The 27668-nt window shown below is 54.4% G+C and overlaps 3 protein-coding genes across 15 annotated transcripts; 1 reads left to right on the plus strand and 2 right to left on the minus strand.

Moving 5' to 3' along the window:
- Positions 1-16431, minus strand: BORCS8 (BLOC-1 related complex subunit 8). 3 transcript variants are annotated; one of them, XM_024236402.3, is made up of 6 exons: positions 15921-16079; positions 10693-10805; positions 9834-9898; positions 5705-5815; positions 3809-3884; positions 1-1688 (listed from the first exon to the last, which is right to left on the minus strand). In XM_024236402.3, exons 1-5 carry the CDS (start codon positions 15955-15957, stop codon positions 3851-3853), a joined length of 360 nt encoding a protein of 119 aa, XP_024092170.1. In that variant the 5' UTR covers positions 15958-16079; the 3' UTR covers positions 1-1688; positions 3809-3850.
- RFXANK (regulatory factor X associated ankyrin containing protein) lies at positions 16268-25244 on the plus strand. Of its 9 annotated transcripts, none has more exons than XM_054538759.2 (10): positions 16268-16394; positions 16800-16940; positions 17760-17954; positions 20348-20431; positions 20571-20636; positions 20912-21012; positions 21493-21618; positions 22035-22101; positions 22533-22613; positions 25027-25244. In XM_054538759.2, exons 3-10 carry the CDS (start codon positions 17768-17770, stop codon positions 25095-25097), a joined length of 783 nt encoding a protein of 260 aa, XP_054394734.2. In that variant the 5' UTR covers positions 16268-16394; positions 16800-16940; positions 17760-17767; the 3' UTR covers positions 25098-25244. The 9 variants fall into 9 exon arrangements, with proteins under 9 accessions (XP_054394734.2, XP_009251298.3, XP_054394730.2 ...); XM_009253023.4 differs by having other exon boundaries at positions 20351-20431; XM_054538755.2 differs by lacking the exon at positions 25027-25244 and adding an exon at positions 24195-24820.
- On the minus strand, positions 24786-26823 carry NR2C2AP (nuclear receptor 2C2 associated protein). Of its 3 annotated transcripts, XM_054538762.2 has the most exons (6): positions 26407-26823; positions 26176-26266; positions 25855-25960; positions 25716-25783; positions 25309-25425; positions 24786-24941 (listed from the first exon to the last, which is right to left on the minus strand). In XM_054538762.2, the coding sequence occupies exons 1-6, from the start codon at positions 26442-26444 to the stop codon at positions 24846-24848; spliced, it is 516 nt and encodes a 171-aa protein (XP_054394737.2). In that variant the 5' UTR covers positions 26445-26823; the 3' UTR covers positions 24786-24845. The 3 variants fall into 3 exon arrangements, with proteins under 3 accessions (XP_054394737.2, XP_024092581.3, XP_054394736.1); XM_024236813.3 differs by having other exon boundaries at positions 24786-25403; positions 25614-25783; positions 26407-26821; XM_054538761.2 differs by having other exon boundaries at positions 24786-25425; positions 26407-26820.
- Positions 26824-27668: the final 845 nt, after the last annotated feature.

The raw sequence follows: 27668 nt of genomic DNA on the forward strand, positions 1-27668 counted from the left end.
GCCATTTTGGCAAAAATCATAATTTAGGGGTCCATGAAACTGAAGAAATGAAATTGGCTAGCGTCAGGTACAGTTAGATCCAGGGCCCCACGCAATGTTCTCAGGTTTCCCCTGGAACCCCTCACCCCAGCCCCGTTCCCATCCACCCAGCTCAACCTTCCTGATGCTCCCGGTAGAACTCCCAGGAAAGGCCGCTCATTGGGTCACGTGTCCATCTTGACCCAATCACTAGGAACCTAGGACAAGGGAGCTCTGATTGGCCAGGCCGAGGTGCCACATCCACCACTGGAACTAGGGGTGGCTTCTCCATGTGGCCTGAGCTTGGGGTGGGCGTTGCTGCTTGAGGCAGAATGCAGGTTGGGAGGGCAGATCTGCGAGTGTCCAGCTCAGCCTGTAGAGAAGGTGCAGTCCAGCCTTCCTTATCCAGATGAAGAAAAGGAGAACCAAGGCTGGGTATGGTGGCTCACACCTATAATCCCAGCACTTTGGGAGGCTGAGGCGGGAGGATCACGAGCTCAGGAGTTTGAGACCAGCCTAGCCAACATGGTGAAACCCCGTCTCTACAAAAAATACAAAAAATTAGCTGGGGGTAGTGGTGTGCACCTGTAGTCCCAGCTACTTGGGAGGCTGAGACAGGAGGATCACTTGAGCCCAGGAGGCAGAGGCTGCAGTGAGCCGAGATCGTGCCACTGCATTCCAGCCTGGATGACAGCCAGATCCTGTTGAAAGGAAAGAAAGAAAGAAAGAAAGACAGAGAGAGGGAGGGGGGGAGGGAGGGAGGGGGAGGGAGGGAGGGAGGAAGGGAGGAAGGAAGGAAGGAAGGAAGGGGAAAGGAAAGAAAGAGAGAGAAAGAAAGAGAAAAGAAAGAAAAAGAAAGAAAGGAAGAAAGGAAAGAAAGGAAGAAAGAAAGGAAAGGGAGACCCAGAGAGGGCCAGCACCAGGCCTATGTCACACAGCACATCAGAGGCAGGCAGGGCTGGGACCAAACCAGGCCGGGCTCTGCTCTTCTCTGACTGTGCCCTTTTTTTTTGGTGGGGGGCGGCAGGTGCGAAGTCTCACTCTGTCGCCCAGGCTAGAGTGCAGTGGCGCCATCTTGGCTCACTGGAACCTCTGCCTCCTGGGTTCAAGCGATTCTCATGCTTCAACCTCCTGAGTAGCTGGGATTACAGGTGCCTGCCATCACGCCCGGCAGAGCCTCTTTTTGTCCATACATATTTGGGGGTGAGACCTGCCTTTTGGGGCTGTCTGAGGATGAAATGAGACGACCCCTGTGAAGACTTTAGCCCAGGGCCAGGGACTTGATAGGTGCATAATCAGGATTATTTTGATGGCAGTTATTGGTCCAAGGGTCGATGAGGGGCCAGTAAGAGTCCAGGAACAGCAAAGCCACTTCTGGGAACATCGATGGCTGGGCCTAGAGGCTCCGGGCAGCTGCAGGAGGAATGCTGGCCGCACTCATTCGGTCTTCAGTCTCTGCCTCGCCCAGCTTCAGTCAGGCTGGGGAGCTGGGGCAAGGGTCAGGGTGGTCTGAGAGGCAGACCCAAGGCATTAGGCAGCACCTGAGGGATGAACCTGGGCCAGGCTAAGGTGGAGCTTGGTGGTCAGAGGTCCGGGTGGGAATCCTGGCATTTCTGGGCGTGGGCGATGACCCTGAGCTTGGCTGCCTCTCGGGGCCTCGGTTTTCTCTTCTGTAAAACAGGGCAGTGCTTAAGGTCCTGGGACAGGAGAGGGGGATAACTTGACCCTGTGAAGGTCACTTATGACCCCAAGAGGCGCAGTTTTGGGGGAAAAGTGGGAATGAAAGGCTCTGAGGCTGGGCGCAGTGGCTCATGCCTGTAATCCCAGGACTTTGGGAGGCCGAGGCGGGCAGATCACCTGAGGTCGGGAGTTCGAGACCTGCCTGACCAACATGCTGAAATTCCATCTCTATTAAAAATACAAAAATTAGCCGGGCGAGGTGGCAGGCACCTGTAGTCCCACCTACTCGGGAGGCTGAAGCGGGATAATCGCTTGAACCTAACAGGCAGAGGTTACAGTGAGCCGAGATCGCGCCACTGCACTCCAGCCTGGGTGATAGAGCAAGACTCCATCTCAAAAAAAAAGAGAGAGAGAAAAAAAAGGCTCTGAGATGTGGCATGAGGCTGGCGGTTCCTGGGAGAGGCGAGGGACTCCGCAGGGACAAACGTGGATGAGACACAGAGCAATCCTGCCGGGGAGCAGAAGCAGAGGGGACAGCAGACGCTGGGGAGTGAGGAGGGCAGCGGGGCAGTGTCCTCGAGGCACAAGTAGGAGGGACCAAGGTTTGGGGGATGGGACTGGGGAGACAGAGGCTGGGTTGGGGGTGTGGGCAGGGCTGCGTAGGGCACTGGGCTGGGCTGCTGACCCACTCAGGCAGCCCCTCCTGCTTCAGGCCCCCCAGAAAGCTCCCAGGCCACCCCTCAGCCTGTGGGATTCCTCACCATCCCACATCCAGAGCTAAGCCTGCTATGAACAGGTGCTCAGGAAGTGTGCATCAACTGCCAGAGGTACTCAGTAAATGCTTGCTGCCTGTAGTGTCCAATAAGCGCTCACTGATTGACTGCAGTGCCCACTAAGTGCTCTCTGACTGGACACATGAATTCGGCTGCCTCTGGGCTCTGGGGCTACAGCTTGAAAGGCCTACAGAGGCTCTGTCTCCACCTGCCTCCCCTCGACCTCTGAGAGGGCTTCCGTGGCACCGAGGACAATCACAGTGCCTGGCCAATAGACAGGGGCTCGGTAAGTCCCCAGGGCCCCTTTGACCTGCCTGCGTCTGCCCATCACGGATATAGAATGGTGACACATCAGATCTTTCCTGGCACCACATTCTCTAAGCGTGGTCAGCCACACCTCCCACAGCTCATGCTGCACTTGTGTGGTCCTCTCCCATCTGGTCCTGGGCCTGGCCACGTGACTGGCCTCAACGGATGGGCCACCCACAAATGTGAAACCGGCACTCTGCATGGGAGCTGCTCTCCTGGCTTCCAGCCACCAGGAGAAACCCGGGCTGGCCTGCTGGAGAGGCCACGAGGAGAACCTGACCCCTGCTGCCAAGAGTCCTGGCCAAGGGCCCCCCTGACTATGCAGCTGCAGCTGACCTCCCATGAGCACCACATGGGTGAAGCCCAGGGAGAGCAGCAGAACCACCCAGCTGAGCCCAGCCCAAAGTGCAGAATCATGAGTAGGCTGATTACTGGGGCTGTAAACCACCAAGTTTTGGGATGCTGTGTTATGCAGCAATAGCCGACTGCTCCAAAGCACATCTGTCACTGTGCCCTGCATCCTCTCGGTCACCTGATGAGCCACCTTTACAGAAAGTAAATGCAGAGACCAGAGAGGGTAGTGAATTTGCTCGGTCATACAGCAGGTAGGCAGTAGATGGATGGGGAGGTCCCAGAGATAGGTGGGTAATTGCCCATGCTGGGCTCTGCCTGAGAGACTGTGCACAGGTAAAGCAGGCTGCTGGCATGTGGTAGGACAGAGGAAATGTGGGCTCCCTTCTCTGTCTTGGGGGGTGGAAATCTCTGGCACTGGCATAGGGCCTATGGCCTGGAAAAGAGGAAGGTGGTGGAGAGAGAGTGGGAGAGATGGGCTGACGTAGTCCCTGAGCAGCAGGGTGGAACATTCTGGACCTGCAGACACCCCTCCACCTGCCACCTCCGAAATCATCCCACAAGCCCAGTGAGAAACCCCAAGTGGTTAGACAAGCAGGTGCCTGCCTGGCTGCCAAGCAGGCGAGTTGGTTAGTTCAGAGCAGAGAGAGAGGCTCGTGGCTACCCTCGACACTGACCTGGGTTGGCGGAGGCTGGGGGGCCCTGAGTCTCTTCCAGGATCAGGCTGAGGAGGGCGGGGGTGGTTCCTCCGGGCTGCAACAAAACATGTGCAGCATCCATGAGGCCAAGGTCAGAGGCCACAAGGCTTGCTCAGCTGGCTGGAGTGCATGTTTGGGTGACACTCTGGTCTCAAAGACCTCTGGTTTGAGCTTCTGGGGCATCCTCCTTAATATTGGGACAAGTGGGCCAGGCACGGTGGCTCACGCCTATAATCCCAGCACTTTGGGAGGCTGAGGCAGGTGGATCACCTGAGGTCAGGAGTTCAAAACCAGCCTGGCCAACATGGCGAAACCCCATCTCTACTAAAAATACAAAAATTAGCCAGGTGTGGTGGCAGGCGCCTGTAATCCCAGCTACTCGGGAGGCTGAGGCACGAGAATCACTTGGAACCCAGAGACAGAGGCTGGAGTGAGCTAAGATCACACCAGTGCACTCCAGCCTGGGTGACAGAGTGAGGCTCTGTCTTGGAAAAAAAAAAAAAGGGACAAATGGCCGGGCCTGGTGGGTCACGCCTGACGCCTGTAATCCCAGCACTTTGGGAGGCTGAGGCGAGAGGATTGCTTGAGCCCAGGAGTTTGAGACCAGCCAAGGGAATGTATCATGACCCTGTCTCTATTAAAAGATATATATATGTATGTTTTTAAAAGTGGGACGAGGCACTCCAGAGGCCACATCTGCAACTCACTCACACAGGACTGGGCACTTCAAACCCACAGGGCTTACAAAGAGAGGTGTCAGCAGCAACTCAAGCTGCTACTAATGTCTTTCAGGAGCGTGTTGCGTTTTTGAAACAGCAGGCACAAACAGGGCATATGAAAGCATTTTTGGAAACCTTGAGTTGACAGTAAGAGCTATGGCTTTTCAGTGAAGTCTAGTTCCAACTGCCAACGCCAACCCATGGCAGAGAAGCCAGATGCCGCTCCTCTTCAGATGCAAGAGAGCCCAGATAAACCCTTCATGCTACCGTTTCAGGGAAGATTGCTACACTCCCATTCTTACACATACACTCAAGTCTTGTTTCTGCAATTCTCGTGTCTTAGTTAAGCAACACAGATGCTTTCTTTCTTTTGCCCAGTGGGGGACAGGCCTGCCAGAACCCCAATCTGTGGGAGCCAGACGCATCCCAAGGCGACGTTCCTGCTCCCGGCACATGAGTGTGTGTTCATAAGCGTGTTTATTAAGTTATAATGCCAACAAAAACAAAAAGAAGGGCTACTCTTCAAAAACTCTCTTTCCAATGTTCAAGGACTGTGAGTGCTTTTCGTTTTCAGACCCCTGGTCCTGGGCTTAAAGCCTCCCTTGGCTCTGGGTCCTGGGACAGGGAGAGGCCCCTGCCATGTCCCTGACCCCATCTCCCCCAACTGGCCCGCTCCAGCCACAGAAGCCTTCTCGGTGCTTCTTGAACACTCCCAGGGATCCCAGCCCCAGAGCGTCTGCCCTCACCACTGCCCCGCGTGGAACTCCGTCTGCCCCCGGATCATCTCCGTCTGCATGTCACTCATGCTACCTCCTAGGAGGGGCCCCGCGGTGTTCTTCACAGCACATCTGACATGCTCTTGTCTGCCATGTTTACCTGGTTGTCGTATGTCTCCTTGTGAGCCTGTCTGTCTTAAGTCACTGCTATGTCACCAGTGCCCAGCCCAGGGCCAGGCACATAGCAGAGCTCAGGACCTGGATATTAAGTGACTGAACTCAGGTTATAGACACCACAGGACAAGAGGAGGTCACCAGACACCAGGACAAGAGAAAAGAGACAGTTTTCTAATAAGCGAGAAGCAGCGGTTCCCAGCGCAGCTGAGAGACGGTCCTTGCAGCTGAGAGTGGCAGTGGGGGCGGGCGGTCCCAGGAGCTACCTGTGGCCCTGGGCACTGGCATTCATATGGTCCCGGATGCTGATGGCCTGTTTAAGCAGACCCTCCACGCTGCGGAAGTAGACGCTGCTGTCCACCAGGTTCTTCACGGCGCTGAAACGGGAGGACAGGCCTGGTCAGCGCTCCGGACCTGCAGGTAACTGTCCCACACCCCAGCACTTGAGGTCACCACCAGAGCTCAGTGGGTACCTCAGTGATTCTGCAGGCTTCCCGAAGGACTCACAGTGGGCTTACATTTTAGATTTCCCTGCTATGACTAGATGACATCTGTGCAACACAGCACATTCACTTCTCTGCCACTGAAACATCTAATGTTTTGAAGGAGGGATCAGTGTATAAAGATGTCATAAAAAATATCTCGGCAGTTACTGCTGATAACAAGAGTGTAAAAAAAAAAAGCAAAGAAAAAACACCTGGGCACTGTGGTTCACACCTGTAATCCCAGCTACTCAAGATGCCAAGGCAAGAAGATGGCTTGAGCCCAGGAGGTTGAGACCAGCCTGGGCAACAGAGCAAGACCCCATCTCTTACAAAGAAAAATCTGGGCTGGGCGCAGTGGCTCACGCCTGTAATCCCAGCACTCTGGGAGGCTGAAGCGGGTGGATCACGAGGTCGGGAGATCAAGACCATCCTGGCTAACACGGTGAAACCTCTGTCTCTACTAAAAATAGAAAAAAATTAGCCGGGCTTGGTGGCGGGCGCCTGTAGTCCCAGCTATGCGGGAGGCTGAGGCAGGAGAATGGTGTGAACCCGGGAGGCGGAGCTTGCAGTGAGCCGAGATCCTGCCACTGCACTCCAGCCTGGGCAACAGAGCAAGACTCTGTCTCAAAAAAAAGAGAAGAAAAGAAAAGAAAGTAAAAATCTAGTTGGATGTGGTGGCTCAAACTGTAATCCCAACACTTTGGGAAGCCAAGGCAAGAATTATTTGAGCCTGGGAGTTTGAGACCAGCCTGGGCAACAATAGTGAAGTCCCACCTCTACAAAAAATGTAAAAATTAGCCAGGCATGGTGGCACTTGCCTGTGGTCCCAGCTACTTAGGAGCCTGGGGTAGGAGGAGCATTTGAGCCCAGGAGGTCAAGGCTATAGGGAGCTGTGATTGTGCCACTGCACTCCAGCCTGGGTGACAGAACAAGACCCTGTCTTAAAAAAATAATAATACATAAAATTAAATTAAAAAGAAATACACAGGCTGGGCACGGTGGCTCACGCCTGTAATCCCAGCACTTTGGGAGGTGGAGGCAGATGGATCACGAGGTCAGGAGATCGAGACCATCTTGGCTAACACGGTGAAACCCCATCTCTACTAAAAATAAAAAAAATTAGCCGGGCGTGGTGGCGAGCGCCTGTAGTCCCAGCTACTCAGGGGGCTGAGGCAGGTGAATGGCGTGAACCTGGAAGGCGGAGCTTGCAGTGAGCCGAGATCACGCCACTGCACTCCAGCCTGGGCGACAGAGCGAAACTCCGTCTCAAAAAAAAAAAAAAAAAGAAATACACACTTCACTATAGACAAATGCTTGCTGGCCTCCCGCCTAGCCCAGTGATATCTGGGGCAACTTCTGTGGTGATGAAAATGTTCTTTATCCATTGACATGGCTGAGAGGCACTTGGAATGCGGCTAGCGGGACTTGGGAGCTGAATATTTTTTTTTTTCTTTTTTTTTTTTTTTTGAGACGGAGTTTCGCTCTTGTTGCTCAGGCTGGAGTGCAATGGTGTGATTTCGACTCACTGCAACCTCCGCCTCCCAGGTTCAAGCGATTCTCCTGCCTCAGCCTCCCAAGTAGCTGGGATTACAGGCATGCACCACCACACCCGGCTAATTTTTGTATTTTTAGTACATGTTGGTCAGGCTGGTCTCAAACTCCCGACCTCAGGTGATCCTCCTGCCTCGGCCTCCAAAAGTGCTGGGATTACAGGCGTGAGCCACGCGCTCAGCCTCATTTTTTAATTTTAATTTTTTTTTTAATTTTTAATTTTTATTTTTTTGAGACAAAGTCTCCCTTTGTTGCCCAGACTGAGCACAATCTCGGCTCACAGCTATCTCCGTCTCCTAGGTTCAAGCGATTCTCCTGCCTCAGCCTCCCAAGTAGCTGGGATTACAGGTGCCCACCACCATACCTGGCTAATTTTTGTATTTTTAGTAGAGATAGGGTTTCACCATGTTGGCCAGGCTGGTCTTAACTCCTGGCCACAAGTGATCTGCCCACCTCGGCCTCCCAAAGTGCTGGGATTACTGGCATGAGTCACTGCGCCCAGTTTCATTTTAACGAGTTAAAATTGAAGTGTGCTTAGCCACCCATGGCGTAGGTTCCTGGATTAGATGGCACAGCTAGAGGAAGCAGAAGAAAGCATAGGTTTTTTGTTGGTTTTTGTTTTTTCTTTTTCTTTTTTTTTTTGAGATGGAGTCTCGCTCTGTCACCCAGGCTGGAGTGCAATGGTGCGATCTCGGCTCACTGCAAGCTCCGCCTCCCGGGTTCATGCCATTCTCCTGCCTCAGCCTCCTGCGTAGCTGGGACTACAGGCGCCCGCCACCACACCTGGCTAATTTTTTTGTATTTTTAGTAAAGACACGGTTTCACCGTGTTAGCCAGGATGGTCTCGATCTCCTGAGCTCGTGATCTGCCTGCCTTGGCCTCCCAAAGTGCTGGGATTATAGGTGTGAGCCACTGCGCCCGGCCTGTTTTTTGTTTTTTTGAGACAGGATCTTGTTCTGTTGCCCAGGCTGGAGTGCAGTGGTGCAATCTCCACTCACTGCAGCCTCAACCTCCCAGGCTTAAGCAATCCTCCCACCTCAGCATCCCGAGTAGCTGGGACTAGAGGTGTGTACCACCAGGCTCAGCTAGTTTTTATATTTTTTGTAGAAACGGGGTTTCACCAGGTTGCCCAGGCTGGTCTCAAACTCCTGGGCTGAAGCGATCCTCCCACCTCGGAGTCCCAAAGCGCTGGGAGTACAGGCGTAAGCCCCCGCACCCAGCAGTATTTCTTTTTTCTTTAGAGGAGAGGTCTGGCTATATCACACAGGCTGACCCTGAACTCCTTTCAAGGCATCCTCCCACCTCAGCCTCCTGAGTAGCTGGAACTACAGGCATGCACCACCATGCCCAGCTCTAGAAACTCCTATTTCTTTTCTTTTCCTTGAACTAAGGAAGATACCGTCTGTCTGGTCAACCCTTGTCCCACCAAGGGGGCCAAGGCTGCCAATGGCAGAATGCTGCCCCAGCAGCAGGATTTCTTGTCTAGGCACCTTCACCCACACAACCAAACAACACCACACCAAGGGAACTGCTGGGAGCATCATTCACCCACCAATAAAATGGCCCACAGCCCATGTCAGGGGCAAACAGCATATCTGTGCAAAGTTGAGGAACTTCCAAGGCCAACTGGGCAACCCGAGGCAACCGGAATAAGGCTTGGGAATACAGTCATGACGAACGGAACCAAAGCACAGGAGGCAAGGGTTCAGTAACAAAAAGAAACACCGGCCAGGCATGATGGCTCGCATCTGTAATCTGAGCACTTTGGGAGGCTGAGGCGGGTAGATCACTTGAGGTCAGGAGTTCGAGACCAGCCTGGCCAACACGGCGAAACCCCATCTCTGCTAAAAATACAAAAATTAGCCGGGCAAGGTGGCGGGCGCTTGTAGTCCCAGCTACTCGGGAGGCTGAAGCGGGAGAACTGCTTGGACCTGAGAGTCGGACGTTGCAGTGAACTGAGATCATGCCACTGCACTCCAGCCTGGGTGACAGAGTAAGATTTTGTCTCAAAAAAATTTTAAAAATAAACAGCCATATCTGTGCTTTGGGCTTCCCCCTGGCTGCCATCCACCCCACTGGCCCATCTGTGGTCCTGGCTGTGGGAGAGAAATGCTGGTCCCCAGAGGCATCTTCCAGAATCCTTATCCCTCTTTCCTGTGGCAGTTGGGGAGGGGCTCAGGACAGGGAAGAGACCCACCTGGGGCCCTGGCCAGGTGAATTGTGGTACAGACCCCATACACCCACTCGGGTAGGCCTGGCAGGGTGGGACTTACTGGGCAGTTGGCTGGGATGCCCCTGAACGCCTAGGAGGCCAGAGCAGCAAAAGGTGGCCCTGCAGCTGGGAGGCTGTGGCGCTCACCTGCAGGCGTACTCCACAGTGTAGATGGCTCCCTGGCTCTGCTCCTCCCAACGCTGCATGTCTGCCTGTAGGGGGCGCAGGAGATGTTTGGCAAGGGAGGCCACCCGCACCTAGAGGGCCTTCCTCCCAGCTCTCTTGGTTGGGGCTCCCCTGAGTCCTCATGGTGGACGCAGAGACCTTTCCTCCTGCAACTCCCTTCCCTCACAGGTCTGGGCTTTCTGTGAACACCTGGCCACCATGCCTCAGGGCCTTTGCACAGGCCGTTCCCCCTGCCTGGCACATCCTTCCCTTAGATCCTCAGCCAGCTGCCTCCTTGCCATGCAGGTCATAACTGTAACAGAGTAGTATAGTTTGGCTGTGTCCCCACCCAAATCTCACCTTGAATTGTAGTTCCCATAATCCCCATGTGTTGTGAGAGGGACCAGGTGGAGACAACTGAGTCATAGAGGCGGTTCCCCTCATCCTGTTCTCCTGGTAAGTGAGTTCTCATGAGATCTTGTGGTTTTAATAAGGGGCCTCCCCCTTCACTGGGCACTCATACTTCTCCTTGCTGCTGCCATGTGAGGAAGTACATGTTTGCTTCCCCTTCTGCCACGACTGTAAGTTTCCTGAGGCCTCCCCAGCCCTGTTGAACTGTGAGTCAATTAAACCTCTTTATAAATTACCCAGTCTTGGCTATGTCCTGATAGCAGCCTGAGAGTGAACTAATACACACATCTTGCCACCTCCTTCAAAATCTACCCCAGATCTGTCCACCACGCCTCTGACCTGGCTCTGCCACCACATGCCTCCTTGCTGGTGTCCCAGCCTTGACTCCTGCCCTGACAGCCCCTGCTCCTCCCAGCAGGCCCCAGCTCACCTTGTGCTGGGCCAGCTCAGGGAGGGAGCGACGCACATGCTCCTGCAGGCGGTACAGGGCCACGGACGGCTCGTTGGCCAGGACGTAGACGCTCTCAGTGAACTTGTCCGTGACTAGATACAGGTGGTAGGGGTGGGGCAGGTGTGGGGAGACAAAGCGTCAGCCTCCCCATTGCTCAAGTGTTGAGCCCAGCCAGAGCAAAGGGGGCATCTGGTGTGTCCCTCAACAGCTAGGTCACCCCTGGCCTATGACAGGCTGGAGGAAGTGGTCACAGCAGGGCTCACTCAAGAGGACATTAATGAGGCCGGGTGCAGTGGCTCACACCTGTAATCCTAGCACTTTGGAGGCTGAGGTGGGCAGGTCACCTGAAGTCAGGAGTTCAAGACCAGCCAGGCCAACATGGTAAAACCCATCTCTACTAAAAATGCAAAAATTAGCCGGGCATGATGGCGGACACCTGTAGTCCCAGCTATTCTGGAGGCTGAGGCAGGAGAATCACATGAATCTGGGAGGTGGAGGTTACAGTGAGCTGAGGTCATGCCATTGCACTCCAGCCTGGGCAACAAGAGCAAAACTCCATCTCAAAAAAAAAAAAAAAGAGGACATTAATGAGAGGACATAACGAGTGATGAGTTCATAAGGAGTAAACATTTTTTTTGTTTTTGAGACAGAGTCTTGCTCTGTCATCAGGCTGGAGTACAGTGGTGCAATCTCGGCTCACCACAACCTCCAACTCCCTGGTTCAAGTGATTCTCCTGCCTCAGCCTCCTGAGTAACTGGGATTACAGGCATGCACCACCACGCCCAGCTAATTTTTATATTTTTAGTGAAGACAGGGTTTCACCATGTTGGTCAGGATGGTCTCGATCTCCTGACCTCATGATCCACTCGCCACAGCGTCCCAAAGTGCTGGGATTACAGGCGTGAGCCACCGTGCCTGGCCAGCTTGATTGAACTTTTTTTTTAAGAGACAGGGTCTGGCTCTGTTGCCCAGGCTGGAGTGCAGTGGTGCGATCACAGCTCACTGCAGCCTCAAAACTCCCAGCCTCAAGCCAGCATCACACCTCAGCCTCCCGAGGAACTAGAACTACAGGTACGAACCACCATGCCAGGCTAGTTTTTTCATTTATTTATTTATTTATTTATTTATTTATTTTTGAGACAGAGTCTCACTCTGTCACCCAGGCTGAAGTGCAGTGGCGCAATCTTGGCTCACTGCAAGCTCTGCCTCCTGGGTTCACTCCATTCTCCTGCCTCAGGCTCCCACGTAGCTGGGACTACAGGCACCCGCCACCATGCCCGGCTAACTTCTTATATTTTTTAGTAGAGACGGGGTTTCGCTGTGTTACCAGGATGGTCTCAATCTCCTGACCTCGTGATCTGCCTGCCTCGGGCTCCCAAAGTGATGGGATTACAGGCATGAGCCACCTTGCCCGGCTCATTTTTTAAAGTAGAGACGAGGTCTTGCTATGTTGCCCAGGCTGGTCCTGAACTCTTGGTCTCAAGTGATCCTCCTGCCTCGGCCTTCCAAAGTGCTGGGATTATAGGCATGAGCCACTGTGCCTGGCCCCCAGTGAACTCTTCTCATCTTTCCCTCCCAAACCCACTGGTAGTGGACGCTGCCTACTGCACTTCCCGGCATTCTTTTTGCCCCCGTGACCACAGCCGGGACTCTTCAGAGCATGCCCACAGGACCCGAAAGTGCCTGGAAGTTCACATCCCAGGGGGCCCTCAGCTGCCACTCACCAGTGAGGGATATGAAAACCTGTGTCCCTCGCTGGGCACTGGAACAACCCAGAGCCTAACATCCCCCTGGGCTCCTGTGCAGGCCCAGGCTGAGGCCTCCCTCTGCAGATTTTACCTGAGGTGCCCCTCGCTCAGCCTCCTCACCAGCCATCCCTGGCTTGTTTCCCCTTCTCCTCTGCAGGTGTCTCCTGATGAAATTTTTTTTTTTTTTTTTTGAGACAGAGTCTTCCTCTGTTGTCCAGGCTGGAGTGCAGTGGTGTAATCTCGGCTCACTGCAACCTCCACCTCCCGGGTTCAGGCAATTCTCCTGCCTCAGCCTCCCGAGTAGCTGGGATTACAGGCACCCGCCACCACGCCTGGCTAATTTTTGTATTTTTAGTTGAGACTGGGTTTCACCATGTTGGCCAGGCTGGTCTCAAACTCCTGACCTCAAGTGATCTGCCCACCTCGGCCTCCCAAAGTGCTGGGATTACAGGCGTGAGCCACCACGCCTGGCCCTGATAAATTAATTGCACACAAATCCTCATTACAGGGTCTGCTTCAACAATGGCATTCTCAGCCAGCCAGCAGGGCCCGCCTTTCCTGTCCCATTCTTGGGCAGATCCTGATGGTTCTAGTCTCACCTGTTCTATTATACCACACTGCCCGCACCGGTCCAGGCACAGCGAGGCACAGCCATCTCCTGCCTGGATGCCAGACCCACCTTCTCTCTGGTCTCCCTGCTTCCCCTGCTGCCAACAGTTCAACCTCCATGCAGCAGATGAGGTGAACTCCAAATGAACAAATCATCTATTCCCACCCTTGCTTTAAACTCTTCCATAGCTCCCACCTGCCAGAGAATAAAAATCCGCCTTTCTTGCCACGGCCATGAGGTCCTGCGTGTTCTGGCTGCTCTTGGCCTCCCTGCCTTCCTTGCCCTCCACCCCTGCCTCTTCCTCAGACCTCCCAGCACTGCCCAGAACTTTCTCACTGCCCGAGAGGACGAGGTAGGAGGATCACTTGAGGACAAGAATTTGAGACCAAAGCCGGGTGCGGTGGCTCACGCCTGTAATCCCAGCACTTTGGCAGGCGGATGGATTCAGCCTAGGAGTTCAAGACCAGCCTGGGAGACATGGTGAAACCCCACCTCTACAAAAAAGTACAAAAATAAGCTGGTCATGGTGATCTATACCTGTAGTCCCAGCTACTCAAGAGGCTGAGGTGGGAGGGCTGCTTGGGTCTGACAGGTGGAGGCTGCAGTGAGCCATGATCATACCACTGCACTCCAGTCTGGGCAACAGAATGAGACTCTGTCCCAAAAAAAAAAAAATTAAATGCCCGTATGTGATCAGTTGCTCCTTTATTCATTACAGCAGAGCTCTAAACACTTTGTCACCTCAAGGCCTTATGCACCTGCTATTCCCACCTGGAGACACCATTCCGTCACTGGCTCTCTTTCATCCCTCAGGTCTGCTCAAATGTCACCTCCTGGGCAAGACCCTCCCTGACTACCAAGCTTAAAAGATGTCCCCTCCACCTCACTGAGGACCTTGGCAGGCATTTTGTTCCTTTCTCTTAATACCAATTTCAATTGATTAGGTTACACGTTCACAGGAAAAGTTAAAAGCTTGGACTTGGGAGAGCAGAGCTTCTCTGAGCCTCAGCTTCCTCATCCACAATAAAAGAATAACAGCACCCACCTCAAAGTTTGCTACAGAGATGAATCCAATGCCATCACCAGGGTGACTGCTCAGGAGAGAGAACCCAGGTGTGTCTGGGAGTCAAAGGAGGCTAACACAAGTCTCTCCATCTCACCACTGTGCCTTGAGTGGCAGAGCCCAGCCTGCCACCTCCAAACTGTGTGACCTCTTACCAGATAAGCCTCCTCGCTTTGAATGTGAGCATAACGGCCAGGGGCGGTGGCCCACGCCTATAATCCCAGAACTTTGGGAGGCCGAAGCGGGAGGATCACCTGAGGTCGGGAGTTCGACACCAGCCTGACCAACATGGAGAAACCCCGTCTCTACTGAAAATACAAAATTAGCCAGGCATAGTGGTATATGCCTGTAATCCCAGCTATTCGGGAGGCTGAGGCAGGAGAATCACTTGAACCCGGGAGGCGGAGGTTGCCGTGAGCCATGATCATGCCGTTGCACTCCAGCCTTGGCAACAAGAGCGAAACTCCGTCTCAAATTACAAAAAAAAAAAAAAGAAGAAAGTGAGCATAACAGACAGGGCACGGTGGCTCATGCCTCATACTCATGCCCTCCATTATCCATGGTTCCTGAATCTGTGGATTCAACCAACCGTGGATGGAAAATAGGAAAAAAAAAAAAATCCACAAAGTTTCAAAAAGCAAAACTTCAATTTGCCCTACACTAAGCATTTATTTGAATCCATGTGAATGAAGTGATGTGTAGGCTTGTATTATGTACTCTAGATGTGAGTAATCTAGAGGTGATTTAAAGTATAGGGGATTAGCTGGGTGCAGTGGTTCACACCTGTAATCCCAGCACTTTGGGAGGCCAAGGTGGGTGGATCACTCGAGGTCAGGAGTTCGAGACCAGCCTGAGCAACAAGGTGAAACCCCGTCTCTACTAAAAATACAAAAAAATTAGCTGGGCATGGGGGTGTGTGCCTGCAATCCTAGCTACTCAGGGGGCTGAGGTTGCAGTGAGCTGAGATCCCCCCACGGCACTCCAGCCTGGGTGACAGAGCAAGACTCCGTCAAAAAAAAAAAAAAAAAAAAAATTAAAGAATTAGCCTGATGTGGTGGCGTGCGCTTGTAGTCCCAGCTACTGGAGAAGCTGAGGCAAGAGGATCGCCCGAGCCAGAGAGATCGAGGCTACAGTGAGCCATGATCGCGCCACTGCAGCCCAGCCTGGGCGACAGAGTGATCCCTTGTCTCAAAAAAAAAAAAAAAAGGAAACAACACGCACAGCGATTACTACGCCCCAGGGATTCTTCCAATGCATTACAAATATCAGGTTATTGAGTTTTTTTTGGTTTTTTTTTTTAGACAGGGTCTCACTTGTCACCCTGGCTGGGGTGTAGTGGCACGATCGTGGCCCACTGCAGTTTCGCCTTGACCTCCCGGGCTCAAGCAATCCTCCCACCTCAGCCGCCCAAGTAGCTGGGACCACAGGCGTGCGCCACCACGCCCGGCTAATTTTTGTATTTTTTTAGAGACGAGGTCTCACTATGTCACCCAGGCTGGTCTCGGGCTCAAGCGATCCTCCCGCCTAGGCCTCCCGAAGTGCTGGGATTACAAAGCCACCACTCCCAGCCTCAGCTACTGAATTCTTGAAACAATCCTGGGGGCACCGGTAATTAAAGCAGACACGGAGCCTTTCTACAGGTTTCAAAACTAGTCAGCGGTAGAGCTGGGGTTGGACGGCAGTTCAATCACTGCTCCTCGCACGGTCCCTCCACGCCCGGCCTTTGTCAGGCCGCCCCGCCACAAGTTCCCGGCCCCCTCTGTCCCGCCCGGTGGCCCGCACCACCTTTCTTCCCCTTGAGCTGCATCTCCGGTTCCTCCATAGCGACCGCGGCCGAGCGAACCGGAAAACGGCACCGGAAGCCCGGAAGCTGGGACGCCCGCCTAAGCCTTCCCTACTGAAGCCGGACGCCGCACGACTCCAGTTCCGGTGTCAGAGGGCCCGCCCTCCCCGCTCCTCAGTCTTTGCGGACAGGAAAGGGGCTGTGTGAGACGGAGGGAAGGAGGCACGCCCGGGGGTGGCGCGGTGAGAAGGGGGCGCGACGACCCGGAGGCTGGTGGAGCGACACCCAGGCAGGAGAGGGGGAAGAACTCTCTCCCTTTCTGAACCCCCTTTTCCTTGAGAGACAGGTTGGAGGAGTCCTCCACGCATTACCCACTCGGGCCGCATAAACTCCCTCCTTTAGCTGTCTGCCCCCGCCCTTGCTTCTAAGCCTTTGAGACCGCAGAAGGGACCTTGTTGTGGAACGGGACGGCAAAGGTACGCTGCCCCTTTAAGTTCCAGACGCCCCGCGTACTTCCCCTAATTCTTCCTCTTGAGATAGCCCCGCCCATCTACCCGAAGCCGGAGCCGATTGGCTCCCTCTGGAAAAATCTGTGGGCAGGGTAAAGGTGAGCGGGCACAGGCGTAGTGAAATTCTCAGAGCCCTTCAGGCCCCGCCCATTCCCTCCGAGTCGGTGAGGCGGGGAAAAGAAGGCGCAGGCGCAACTGCCCTCCCAGGGCCCCAGCGGAACCCACTCTCTCCCCTAAGTCTTAAAGGGCCAGAGTCAGCACTTACTGCTCGGGCCCTTCCTCACTTTTGGGGGGCGGGGGTGCGCACGCGCAGTGGGAGAGCTCTGGGGTGGGGGTAGCGGTCGAGTATCAAGTTGCTTTCTGTCCCGGCAGAGGAAGCCGGACCTCTGAGGGTCCAGTCTCCAGCTTGCCTCCTGCTATATCCATTGGAAGAGAAAAGTTTGTGACTTGGGCCCCCAAGTTTTGAGAGAACTGGGCTTTCGGCGCGGGGGGACAGAGGAGGCTCGTGGGGAGGTGAGTGGACCTCCTGGATCGATTTAGGAGGCTCGGGTGGGACTGGGACCAATCGCACCTTTGTTGAGCCCTCACTCATTCTGGGGAGCCCCTCCCACCAACCATAGCGAATATTTATTGAGCTCCGCCCTTAGCAGACCCCCCGGTAAGCTATGTACAGACATAATTCGTCGTAGGTCTCATTTCCACATTTTGTCGTGGAGGAAACTGAGGCTCAAAGGTTAAGTCACATGCCCAAGTTCTCACGGCCTATAAATTGAGGGATTCGAACCCAGACAGCTGACCCCAGAGCCCCGGCTTTTTTTTTTTTTTTTGAGACGGAGTCTTGCTCTGTCGCCCAAGCTAGAGTGCAGTGGTGCGATCTCTGCTCACTGCAACCTCCACCTCCCGAGTTCAAGCAATTCTCCTGCCTCAGCCTCCCGAGTAGCTGGGATCACAGGCGCCTGCCACCGCGCCTGGCTAATTTTTGTATTTTTAGTACAGATGAGGTTTCACCATGGTGGCCAGGCTGGTCTCGAACTCCTGACCTCATGATCCACCCACCTCGGCCTCCCAAAGTGCTGGGATTACAGCCATGAGCTACCGTGCCCGGCCAGAGCCCAGACTTTTAAACATTGTACATTGTAGGTGCTTTGGTGGTGGGGAACGGTAGACCTCGAAAGCAGTTGGACTCTGGTTTTCATTTCCCTGGCTCTGGTAATTAACCTGGATCTCAGTTTACCCACCCTCACAATGCAAGGCTAGGTATGCAGTCGGTGCCTACTTTGTTATAACTGTTGATAATTATTGTCGTCTCTCCCCTTCTGACACCTCCGCCAGCTTTTCCCATGGAGCCTACCCAGCCTGCAGAGGACCTCATCCTGACCCAGCAGCCCCCTGCCTCAGAACTTGGGGACCCTGAAGACCCCGGAGAGGAGGCTGCAGATGGCTCAGACACTGTGGTCCTCAGTCTCTTTCCCTGTACCCCCGAGCCTGTGAATCCTGAACCGGATGCCAGTGTTTCCTCTCCACAGGGTAGGATACCTCCTCTGGGATTGGCCCTCTAGGATTCCATGATGATGGAATGTCAGGCCCCAGATGGAACCTTTGTCTTGCTTTCGTTTTTGTTTTGTTGTTTTTTGAGACAGAGTTTTGCTCTTGTTGCCCATGCTGGAGTGCAATGGCGCGATCTCAGCTCACTGCAACCTCCGCCTCCTGGGTTCAACTGATTCTCCTGTCTCAGCCTCCTGAGTAGCTGGGATTGCAGGCTCCCGCCACTATGCCCAGCTAATTTTTTTGGTATTTTTAGTAGAGACGGGGTTTCACCATGTTGGCCAGGCTGGTCTTGAACTCCTGACCTCAGGTGATCCGCCCACCTCGGCCTCCCAAAGTGCTGGGATTACAGGCGTGAGCCACTGTGCCCGGCCTGTTTTTGTTTTCTGATACAGGGTCTCGCTCTGTTACCAAGGCTGGAGTGCAGTGATGCAATCATAGTTCACTGCAGCCTCAACTTCCTGGGCTCAAGCCATCACTCAGCCTCCCTAGGAGCTGTGACTATAGGCATGCAACCACACTTGGCTAATTTTTTTTTTTTTTTTTTTTTTTTTTTTGAGAGGCTGGTCTCCAGCTCCTAGGCTCCAGTGATCTGCAGGCCTCCACTTCCCAAAGTGCTGGGATTGCAGGTGTGAGCCACAGTGCCCGGCCCTTCACACCTGTTTTTAACTCTTTGAGGGTAGATAGCTAGGAATGAAATTACTGGGTCAGATGGTCATCCTGTTTTACTTACTGAGGAACTGAGGGTTTATTTTTGATTGGAGTCCAAGAATATGCTTAATTTAGTTCCCTCCCACGACCTTTGTTGCTGCCACTCCTGTCTGGAATGCTCTTCCTACACTTCTTCCTATAGCTGACTCCCCTCCCCTCCCCTCCCTCCCTTCCCTTCCTGCCTCCGTTTTTTTGTTTTTTTTTTCTTTTTTTTTTTTTTGAGATGGAGTCTCGCTCTGTCGCCCAGGCTGGAGTGCAGTGGCGCAATCTCGGCTAACTGCAAGCTCTGCCTCCCGGGTTCACGCCATTCTGCTGCTTCAGCCTCCCGAGTAGCTGGGACTACAGTCCGTTTTTTTTTTTTTTTAAACTGAGGTTTGCTCTTGTTGCCCAGGCTCCCCTCCCCTCCCCTCTCCTCCCCTCCCCTGCTTTCCCCTCTCCCCACTCTCAAGACGCCTCCCGGATCCCCTCTCTTCTTGAGACGGAGTCTTGCTCTGTTGTCCAGGGTGGAGTGCAGTGGCACTATCTTGACTCACTGCAACTCCCTCTCCTGGGTTAAGGCGATTCTCCTGCCTCAGCCTCCCAAGTAGCTGGCATGCACCACCACACCTAGCTAATTTTTGTGTTTTTAGTAGAGACGGAGTTTTGCCATGTTGCCTAGGCTGGTCTCAAACTCCTGACCTCAGGTGATCGCCCGCCTCGGCCTCCCAAAGTGCTGGGATTACAGGCGTGAGCCACCGTGCCCGGCCTTAAGTTCTTTTGAACACTTATTTCAACTAGAAATTTTTATTATTTCTCTATGTCTGATGCACCTACTTGACCCCAGACTCCCTAGAGGGCAAAAACTATGTCTTGTTTGCTGAGAACATTGCCAGGCAGGGAGGAGAAACATGCACCTTGGGTATTCAAGAGAGTAGAGTGAGTGAATGGTGGAGTCCCAGGCACTGCCTTTGGTAGCTCCAAGACCCCAGGAAGATACCGAAGGCAGTGGCATGGTAGCTCATGCCTGTAATCCCAGCACTTTGGGAGGCTGAGGCAGGAGGATCGCTTGAGCCCGGGAGTTTGAGACCAGCTTGGGTGACATAGCAAGACTCCATCTCTACCAAAATATATATATTTTTAATTTGCTGGGTATGGTGGCACCTGTAGTTTCAGCTGCTCAGGAGGCTGAGGTGGGAGGTTGGCTTGAGCCCAGGCGGTTGAGTTTGAAGTGAGCTGTGATCACACCACTGCACTCTAGCCTGGATACAGAGCAAGACTCTGTCTCAAAAAAAAAAAAACCCTAACAGCTGGGCGTGGTGGCTCATGCCTATAATCCCAGCACTTTGGGAGGCTGAGGCAGGTGGATGATTTGAGGTCAGGAGTTTGAAATTAGCCTGGCCAACATAGCGAAACCCCGTCTCTACTTAAAATACAAAAATTAGCCAGGTGTGGTTGTGGGCGCCTATAATCCCAGCTACTCGGGAGGCTGAGGCCCAAGAATCGCTTGAACCCAGGAGACGGAGGTTGCAGTGAGCCGAGATCGTGCCACTGCACTCCAGCCTGTGGGACAGATCGAGACTCCATCTCAAATAACAACAACAACAAAAAAAAACAGATGGGCTTCTGTCCTGAAGCCTCAGAAACATCTACTGAGGGGGAACTGAGGCCTGTTGTCTCTTTCCCAGCAGGCAGCTCCCTGAAGCACTCCACCACTCTCACCAACCGGCAGCGAGGGAACGAGGTGTCAGCTCTGCCAGCCACCCTAGACTGTGAGTGGGCCCACAGTCCCCAGCAAGGAGAGGAATAAGAGGGTGGGAGGGCCTGTGAGGAGCAATCGTGGACAGAGGGTAAACTGAGGCACAGAGACGCAAGGGGACGAGTGAGGACTCTGCCTCTGTCCTGCCCCAGCCCTGTCCATCCACCAGCTCGCAGCACAGGGGGAGCTGGACCAGCTGAAGGAGCATTTGCGGAAAGGTGCGTGTCCACACACATGTGCTGGCATGTCTGCACCTGGCTGGTGTGTACATATGGGTGTCCATACCCACTCATGACGCTGACGTGACCTGTGAGTGTCCACATGTGTGATTGTATCTAACTGTGTGTGTGACCGTGTCCATGTATGTCCATTGATATATGCTCCCCCTCATTCCCCTGTCTAACCCCAGCCCCCCACCTCGTCCCCCTTTGGCAGCACTGGGGATAGGGGGCAGGGGTGCAGCCTGGTGGTATTACCCGCCCCCTCCTGCCAGGTGACAACCTCGTCAACAAGCCAGACGAACGCGGCTTCACCCCCCTCATCTGGGCCTCGGCTTTTGGAGAGATCGAGACTGTTCGCTTCCTGCTGGAGTGGGTGCGTCCCAGCCCAGCTGGGCAGCTGGGGGGTTCCCGGGGGCCTTAGGGTGGGCTGGGGTCTTGGCTGTGTCTGCTGGCACCTTGTTTTTGAGATGCGGCTGCTGGCTAGGTGCATTGGCTCATGCCTGTAATCCCAGCACTTTGGGAGGCCGAGGCGGGCGGATCACTTGAGGTCAGGAGTTCAAGACCAGCTCGGCTAACATGGGTGAAACCCTGTCTCTACTAAAAAAAACACAAAAATTAGCCAGGCGTCGTGGCAGGTGCCTGTAATCCCAGGTACTCTGGAGGCTGAGGTGGGTGAATTGCGTGAACCTGGGAGGCGGAGGTTGCAGTGAGCCGAGATCGCACCACTGCACTCCAGCCTGGGCAACAGAGCAAGACTCCGTCTCCAAAAAAAAAGAAGATGCGGCTGCTGTGGGTACCCCAGGATTCCTGGTTATGCCCCAACCCATCCTACCACTGTCCCTTCTCCCTACAGGGTGCCGACCCCCACATCCTGGCCAAAGAGCGAGAGAGCGCCCTGTCGCTGGCCAGCACAGGCGGCTACACAGACATTGTGGGGCTGCTGCTGGAGCGTGACGTGGACATCAACATCTATGATTGGGTGAGGGACTGCCCATCCCTGCCTCCTGGCCTTCATTCCTGCCTCAAATGTTCACAGAGTACCCGAAAGGTGCAGTCCTGCTCTGGGTGCTGAGAACACGAGACAGCCCCATTCCCAGCCTCACAGAGCAGAGCTCCCCATGCGGGGAAGGCAGACATGGAAACAGGCAGCTGAGATGCAGTGAACTGCGCTGTGATGGCAGATGCACAGGTGGCTGCAAGAGCCCCATGTGGGCAAGGGAAGTCAGAGAGGGCTTCCTGGAGGAAGGTGTCTAAGCTTGAGACCCCAGAAAGTGAGATGGGCCCAGTGATGAGCAGGAGGAGAAACCACATTCAACTGGAGGCCGGAGAGTACAAGGCATTGTGAGAATGAGGAAGAGGTAAACCTTTGGTTTCTCCTGCCCCTACCCACGACAGAATGGAGGGACGCCACTGCTGTACGCTGTGCGTGGGAACCACGTGAAATGCGTTGAGGCCTTGCTGGGTGAGTGGGAGTCGGGACTGGCCCCCGGGGGCCCCAGCACTCCAGTGGGCCTTGCAGGAATCCTGAGGGCAGGGAGACACCCGAGCGTTGCTTGAAGAGTTCTTGGAGCAGGTAGTCCCTGCCTGCTCTTCTCAGAGGGTGGATCAGAGGGGAGGAGGTGGTAGGACCACACGGGAGTCAGGGTCTGGGTTTAGGATCTGGCCAAGAGGCTGAGCACCTGCATCCTCCATGGTTCAGAGACCCTTCAGCCACGTTCTTCAGTGGAGACCGAGATAGCAGAGGTTGGACTCTTGTCAAAGGCCACATGGGCAACGGGCAGACCCACGGCTGCATTGTGGGGAATGAGGGGTGCCATGGGATCTCCCAGGTCCCCAGACCCCATTCTGGACTCCCAGGCCCCACCCTCCAGCGCCCTCCCCTCTCCTTTGCAGCCCGAGGCGCTGACCTCACCACCGAAGCCGACTCTGGCTACACCCCGATGGACCTTGCCGTGGCCCTGGGATACCGGAAAGGTCGGCCTGAGACACACAGAGCAGGGGTGGGGTCCCTTCCGTAGGCAGGGTGACCATAAAGGGGTACATGGGACACCCCCTCAGTGGTCATACGCCGGCAGCGAGAGTGTTTGTGTTGGCAGGTGTTGAGCACTGCTGTGTATCCCGCCTGGACACATCCCAGTCCTGGCTCCTGGGGCTCCGCATGTGCTGGGGTAGGGAGGACAATGGGTGTCAGTGGCTGTGGCCATGATGGGGGACACATAGGCATGAGAGGCCGAAAGAGGGGCCTCTCATCAAAGAGCCCCAAAGTGGCCAACGGAAGTCAAAGAGGCTTCCTGGAGGAAGGTGTCTTAAGGTTGAGACCCCAAGAAGTGAGATGGGCCCAGCCCTGGGATGGGGAGGTCAGGGAAGGATTCTGGGGGACCTGAAGGGAGAGACAATGGCATCCAGGTGGGAGGAGTGGCCCCTGCGGAGGCCTGGCAGTGAGGACACCAAGGGGTAGGTGACCAGGCCACAGTGCACAGAGCCACGGAGGCCCATCCCTCTCCATGGCAGGCAGTAGGTTTGAACAGGGGCCATAGGCAGACACCAGTTTGACTCCATTTTCTCTGTCACAGTGGGACCCCAACTTCCCCATCCATAAAATGGGGAGATCCCAATTGAACCGATCCCCTGAGGTCATGGTAGAGATGGGGAGCTTAGGAAATATCCCCCTCCTTCCTTCAGAGTTTTACTGTGTTTGGGACAGAAATCATTCCTCACCCCTCCTCATGTTTTCGGGGGGTTTTTTTGTTCGAGGCAGAAAGTCTTGCTCTATCACCCAGGCTGGAATGAAGTGGTGCAGGCACAGCTTACTGCAGCCTCGATCTCCCCGGCTCAAGTGATCCTCCCACCACAGCCTCCCGAGTAGCTGGGACCACAGGCATTCGTCACCATGCCTGGCTAATTTTTTGTTGTTGCTTTTTTTTTTTTTTTTGACATGGAGTCTTGCTCTGTCACCCAGGCTGGAGTGCAATGGTGCGATCTCGGCTCACTGCAACTTCCACCTCCCAGGTTCAAGCGATTCTCCTGCCTCAGCCTCCTGAGTAGCTGGGACCACAGGTGCACACCACGATGCCCAGCTAATTTTTATATTTTTAGTAGAGATGGGGTTTCACCATGTTGGTCAGGCTGGTCTTGAACTCCTGACCTTGTGATCCGCCTGTGTCGGCCTCCCAAAAGTGCAGGGATTACAGGTGTGAGCCACCATGCCCGGCTGTGGTGTTGTTTTTTTAGAAGAGACAGGGTCTTGCTATGTTGCCCAGGCTGGTCTCAAACTCCTGGGCTCAAGCGATCCTTCTGCCCCAGCCTCCTGTACACTGGGACTGCAGGCATGTACCACTCTACCCAGCTAATTTTTAAAATATTTTTTATTTATTTTTTGAGACAGAGTCTCGCTCTGTCACCCAGGCTGGAGTGCAGTGGCACAATCTCGGCTCACTGCAACCTCTGCCTCCCAGGCAAACAATTCTCCTGCCTCAGCCTCCTGAATAGCTGGGATTACAAGTGCCTGCCACCACACCCAGCTAATTTTTTTTTTTTTTTTTTTTTTTTTTTGAGATGGAGTTTCATTCATGTCACCCAGGCTGGAGTGCTATGGCGTGATCTCGGCTCACTGCAACCTCCGCCTCCCAGGTTCAAGCAATTCTCCTGCTTCAGTCTCCCAAGTAGCTGGGATTATAGGCATGCACCACCATGCCCAGCTAATTTTTTGTATTTTTAGTAGAGACAGGGTTTCTCCATGTTGCTCAGGCTGGTCTCAAACTCCCGACCTCAGGTGATCCACCTGCCTCAGCTTCCCAAAGTGCTGGGATTACGGGCGTGAGCCACCTCACCCGGCTGCACCTGGCTAATTTTTGTAATTTTAGTAGAGATGGGGTTTCATCATGTTGGCCAGGCTGGCCTTTCCTGACTTCAAGTGATCCACCCACCTTGGCCTCCCAAAGTGCTAGGATTACAGGTGTGAGCCACCAAGCCCAACCTAATTTTTAAATTTTTTTGGTAGAGACAGCGTTTTGCTCTGTTGCCCAAGCTGGCCTCAAATTCCTGAGCTCAAGCAGTCCTCCCCCCTGGACCTCCCAAAGTGCTGGGATTATAGGTGTGAGCCACCACGCCCAGGCTCATCTTTTCATAAAAGTCACAATTCACACATTTTGCTTGGTAGGAAATATTTTTATATTAATAATTCTGAAAAGCTACAAAAATGCATTTTTACAAACAGGGGAAGTTGAGGTTCCTGGGATGAGGCCTTGGTTCTCCCAGCTTTGCTCTGTAATGCAGGTCTCTGTAAGGGTCCCTGTTTGTCCCCTAAGGGGAGAGCGCAGGTTGGCCTGCGCCTCCATGCCCCTCCCAATTCAAGCTCACAGCCCACCTTTTCCCTGCCCCATCTCAGTGCAACAGGTGATCGAGAACCACATCCTCAAGCTCTTCCAGAGCAACCTGGTGCCCGCTGACCCTGAGTGAAGGCCGCCCGCCGGGGACTCAGACACTCAGGGAACAAAATGGTCAGCCAGAGCTGGGGAAACCCAGAACTGGCTTCAAAGGCAGCTCCTGGACAGGTGGTGGGAGGGGACCCTTCCCAAGAGGAACCAATAAACCTTCTGTGCAGAATGAGGGACTTTGCTGTGCTTCCCGGAGGGCTTCCTGGAGGAGACAGCCCCCAGAGGTCTCACACCTTCTCCCCAAGCACCCGCAGGTGGTAGATGACCACACGGCCAAAAAAGTCAGTGGCATCCTCAAACGTCACCTTCAGCCGGTCCACTTCAGCAGCTGGTATGGGGAAAGTGTGAGCGTGGGCAGTCAAGGAAAACTGGTGATTTCTGGTTTCCCACCCGCAGGCCCCCACCCCTTCCAGACCCAGCTCAGACTCCACCGACGTGGGCAACCTGGGGAAGCTGCAGGCCCCTCTAAGCCTCTCACACAGAACAGGTGGTCATCAGCCCCATTTTACAGAAAAAGTGATGGAGTCCTAGAGGTCACGTGTTCAAGATCACACATCAGGGTTCCTTCCCATTCAGGTTTGGGTGAGTCCAAAGCTTCCAGAGGCACAGACCACCTATCCCAGAAGCAGGGGCAGGATATCTGAAGTGAGTTGTTGTCCTCAGGGTAGAAATCTACAATCTTGCGGAGAGCCTGAGTGCCCTGTGAACCTTCAACAGAGAAAGGCAATGAGTGTTGGGGGTGACCCCTGGAACCCCCGCCACCCAGGGCCTTCTAGTACCTTCCAGGCAGCCCCGGCGACTGGAGAAGCCACCCTGAAACTGGATCTGCAGCTGGGAGACACAGATGAGCTGGGGAAACTCCAGCGTCACCCACTGGGAGGGGCCCTGGAAGCAGACAGGGAAACTGAGGCGCAAGCCCACTGCAGGCACAGAGCCCTGCTATGCCTATCTCATTCACATAGTCCTTGGAGTGGAGGGAAAGAAGGAAATTCGGCACATTTTCCTTTCCTGGCCACCCATGAGGGCCCCCTGACGTTCTCAAGGCATGAGATCTGAATCTGAATCACTCTAGAGAGGGAGGGTCGAGGGAGGCGCCTCACCTGGTCTGAGTTCCAACATGTCTCCTCATCCTGGTCGAAAAGATGTTTTTTTCCAAACTGCCGAGTGTTGCGATTCAGCACTGAACTCACCCTGGAGGCACCAGATCACGGCGAAGAGAGGGGCTGAGACCAGCTCTCAGCTCCGCGGAGGGCCTGACCCCCAGCTCTATCCACTGAGGACTCGACCCCAGGCTTAGGGCCTCCCCACTGCCTGTCCCCACAGACTCTTACCTGCTCACTGTCTCTGGACAAACCAAAGAGTGGGTCATGTCGGTTCCACAAGACTTCGCAGGGCTTAGGATTGGGCACAGCCTTGGTTCGAATCCCGGCGCCTCCTCCAGCTACAGGGCGGTGCGATCTTGGCTACGCCTTGGCCTGCACGTCCTCACCTGTAACTTGGGACGAGAACCGCCACTCCCTCGCCCACCGCAGTCCTAAATGTCGCCTCGATCGATCCCCTGCCGGAAAATTTGAGAGAGAGGATCAGGGAAACCGCCAATGCCCGGAGGCCAGGCCTCTCACAGGAAACAGATTTCCCGCGGGTTTCGGGGGCGGTGGTTTTTTGTGCGAGTCTGTTGCTCTGCGAATAGCTCTTGGAGCCAAATCTTGGGACCCGGAACCGCGTGGGCTTGGCGCATGCGTGTTGTAATTCAGGCGCCGACCGCGGCCGCTTCTGAGGTGGGGCTTGGTTAGACCCCGCCCATTCATGCTCGCTTCTTAAAGGGCCCGGGTTCAATGATTGAATTTACCTTGGTTCCCATGAAGCTGTAGGGAAAAGGCTGGCTGCGCGCACGGGGAGCTGTCCCTCGGCGCCCGAAGGTGTAGAGCACTGATTTTGACTGATTTTGGAATCCGAGAGACTTCCTTTTTTTTTTTTTTGAGATGGAGTCTCGCTCTGTCGCCCGGGCTGGAGTGCAGTGGCGCGATCTCCGCTCACTGCAAGCTCCGCCCCCTGGGTTCACGCCGTTCTCCTGCCTCAGCCTCCCAAGTAGCTGGGAATACAGGCGCCCGCCACCACGCCCGGCTAATTTTTCGTATATTTAGTAGAGACGGGGTTTCACCGTGTTAGCCACGATGGTCTTGATCTCCTGACCTCGTGATCCACCCGCCTTGGCCTCCCAAAGTGCTGGGATTACAGGCTTGAGTCACCGCGCCTGGCCTTTTTTTTTTTTTTTTTTTTTTTTTGAGGCGGGGTCTCACTGTCGCCCAGGCTGGAGTACAGTGGTGCGATCGCGGCTCTCTGCGACTTCTGCCTCCCAGGCTCCAGCAGTCCTACCTCAGCTTCCCGAATAGTTGGAACTAGCAGGCGCGCGCCACCACGGCAGGCTATTTTGTTTGTTTGTTTGTTTTTTGGTAGAGATGAGGTTTCGCCATGTTGCCCAGATTGGTCTCGAACTCCTGGGCTCAAGCGATCCGCCCACCTCAGCCTCCCAAAGTGCTGGGATTACAGGCGTAAGCCACCGCGCCCGGCCAGAGAGACTTCCTATGACAAT

This window comes from Pongo abelii, chromosome 20 (genome assembly GCF_028885655.2).
Source record: "Pongo abelii isolate AG06213 chromosome 20, NHGRI_mPonAbe1-v2.0_pri, whole genome shotgun sequence".
NCBI classification, from domain to species: domain Eukaryota; kingdom Metazoa; phylum Chordata; class Mammalia; order Primates; family Hominidae; genus Pongo; species Pongo abelii.

Excerpts from the sequence above, each read along its gene's own strand:
- NR2C2AP (XM_054538762.2), bottom strand. The coding sequence starts at position 26,444 with ATGACCCACTCTTTGGTTTGTCCAGAGACAGTGAGCAG. Across the intron at positions 25,961-26,175 it reads CATGTTGGAACTCAGACCAG|GGCCCCTCCCAGTGGGTGAC; the intron begins GTGAGGCGCCTC and ends GTCTGCTTCCAG. Across the intron at positions 24,942-25,308 it reads TGCGGGTGCTTGGGGAGAAG|GGGACAAACAGGGACCCTTA; the intron begins GTGTGAGACCTC and ends CTCTCCCCTTAG.
- BORCS8 (XM_024236402.3), bottom strand. The coding sequence starts at position 15,957 with ATGGAGGAACCGGAGATGCAGCTCAAGGGGAAGAAAG. Across the intron at positions 10,806-15,920 it reads GCAGCTCAAGGGGAAGAAAG|TCACGGACAAGTTCACTGAG; the intron begins GTGGTGCGGGCC and ends ACCTGTATCTAG. Across the intron at positions 3,885-5,704 it reads GCCAGTGCCCAGGGCCACAG|CCCGGAGGAACCACCCCCGC; the intron begins GTAGCTCCTGGG and ends GTTTTGTTGCAG.
- RFXANK (XM_054538755.2), top strand. The coding sequence starts at position 17,768 with ATGGAGCCTACCCAGCCTGCAGAGGACCTCATCCTGACCCAGCAGCCC. Across the intron at positions 17,955-20,347 it reads CAGTGTTTCCTCTCCACAGG|CAGGCAGCTCCCTGAAGCAC; the intron begins GTAGGATACCTC and ends TCTCTTTCCCAG. Across the intron at positions 21,013-21,492 it reads TTCGCTTCCTGCTGGAGTGG|GGTGCCGACCCCCACATCCT; the intron begins GTGCGTCCCAGC and ends TTCTCCCTACAG.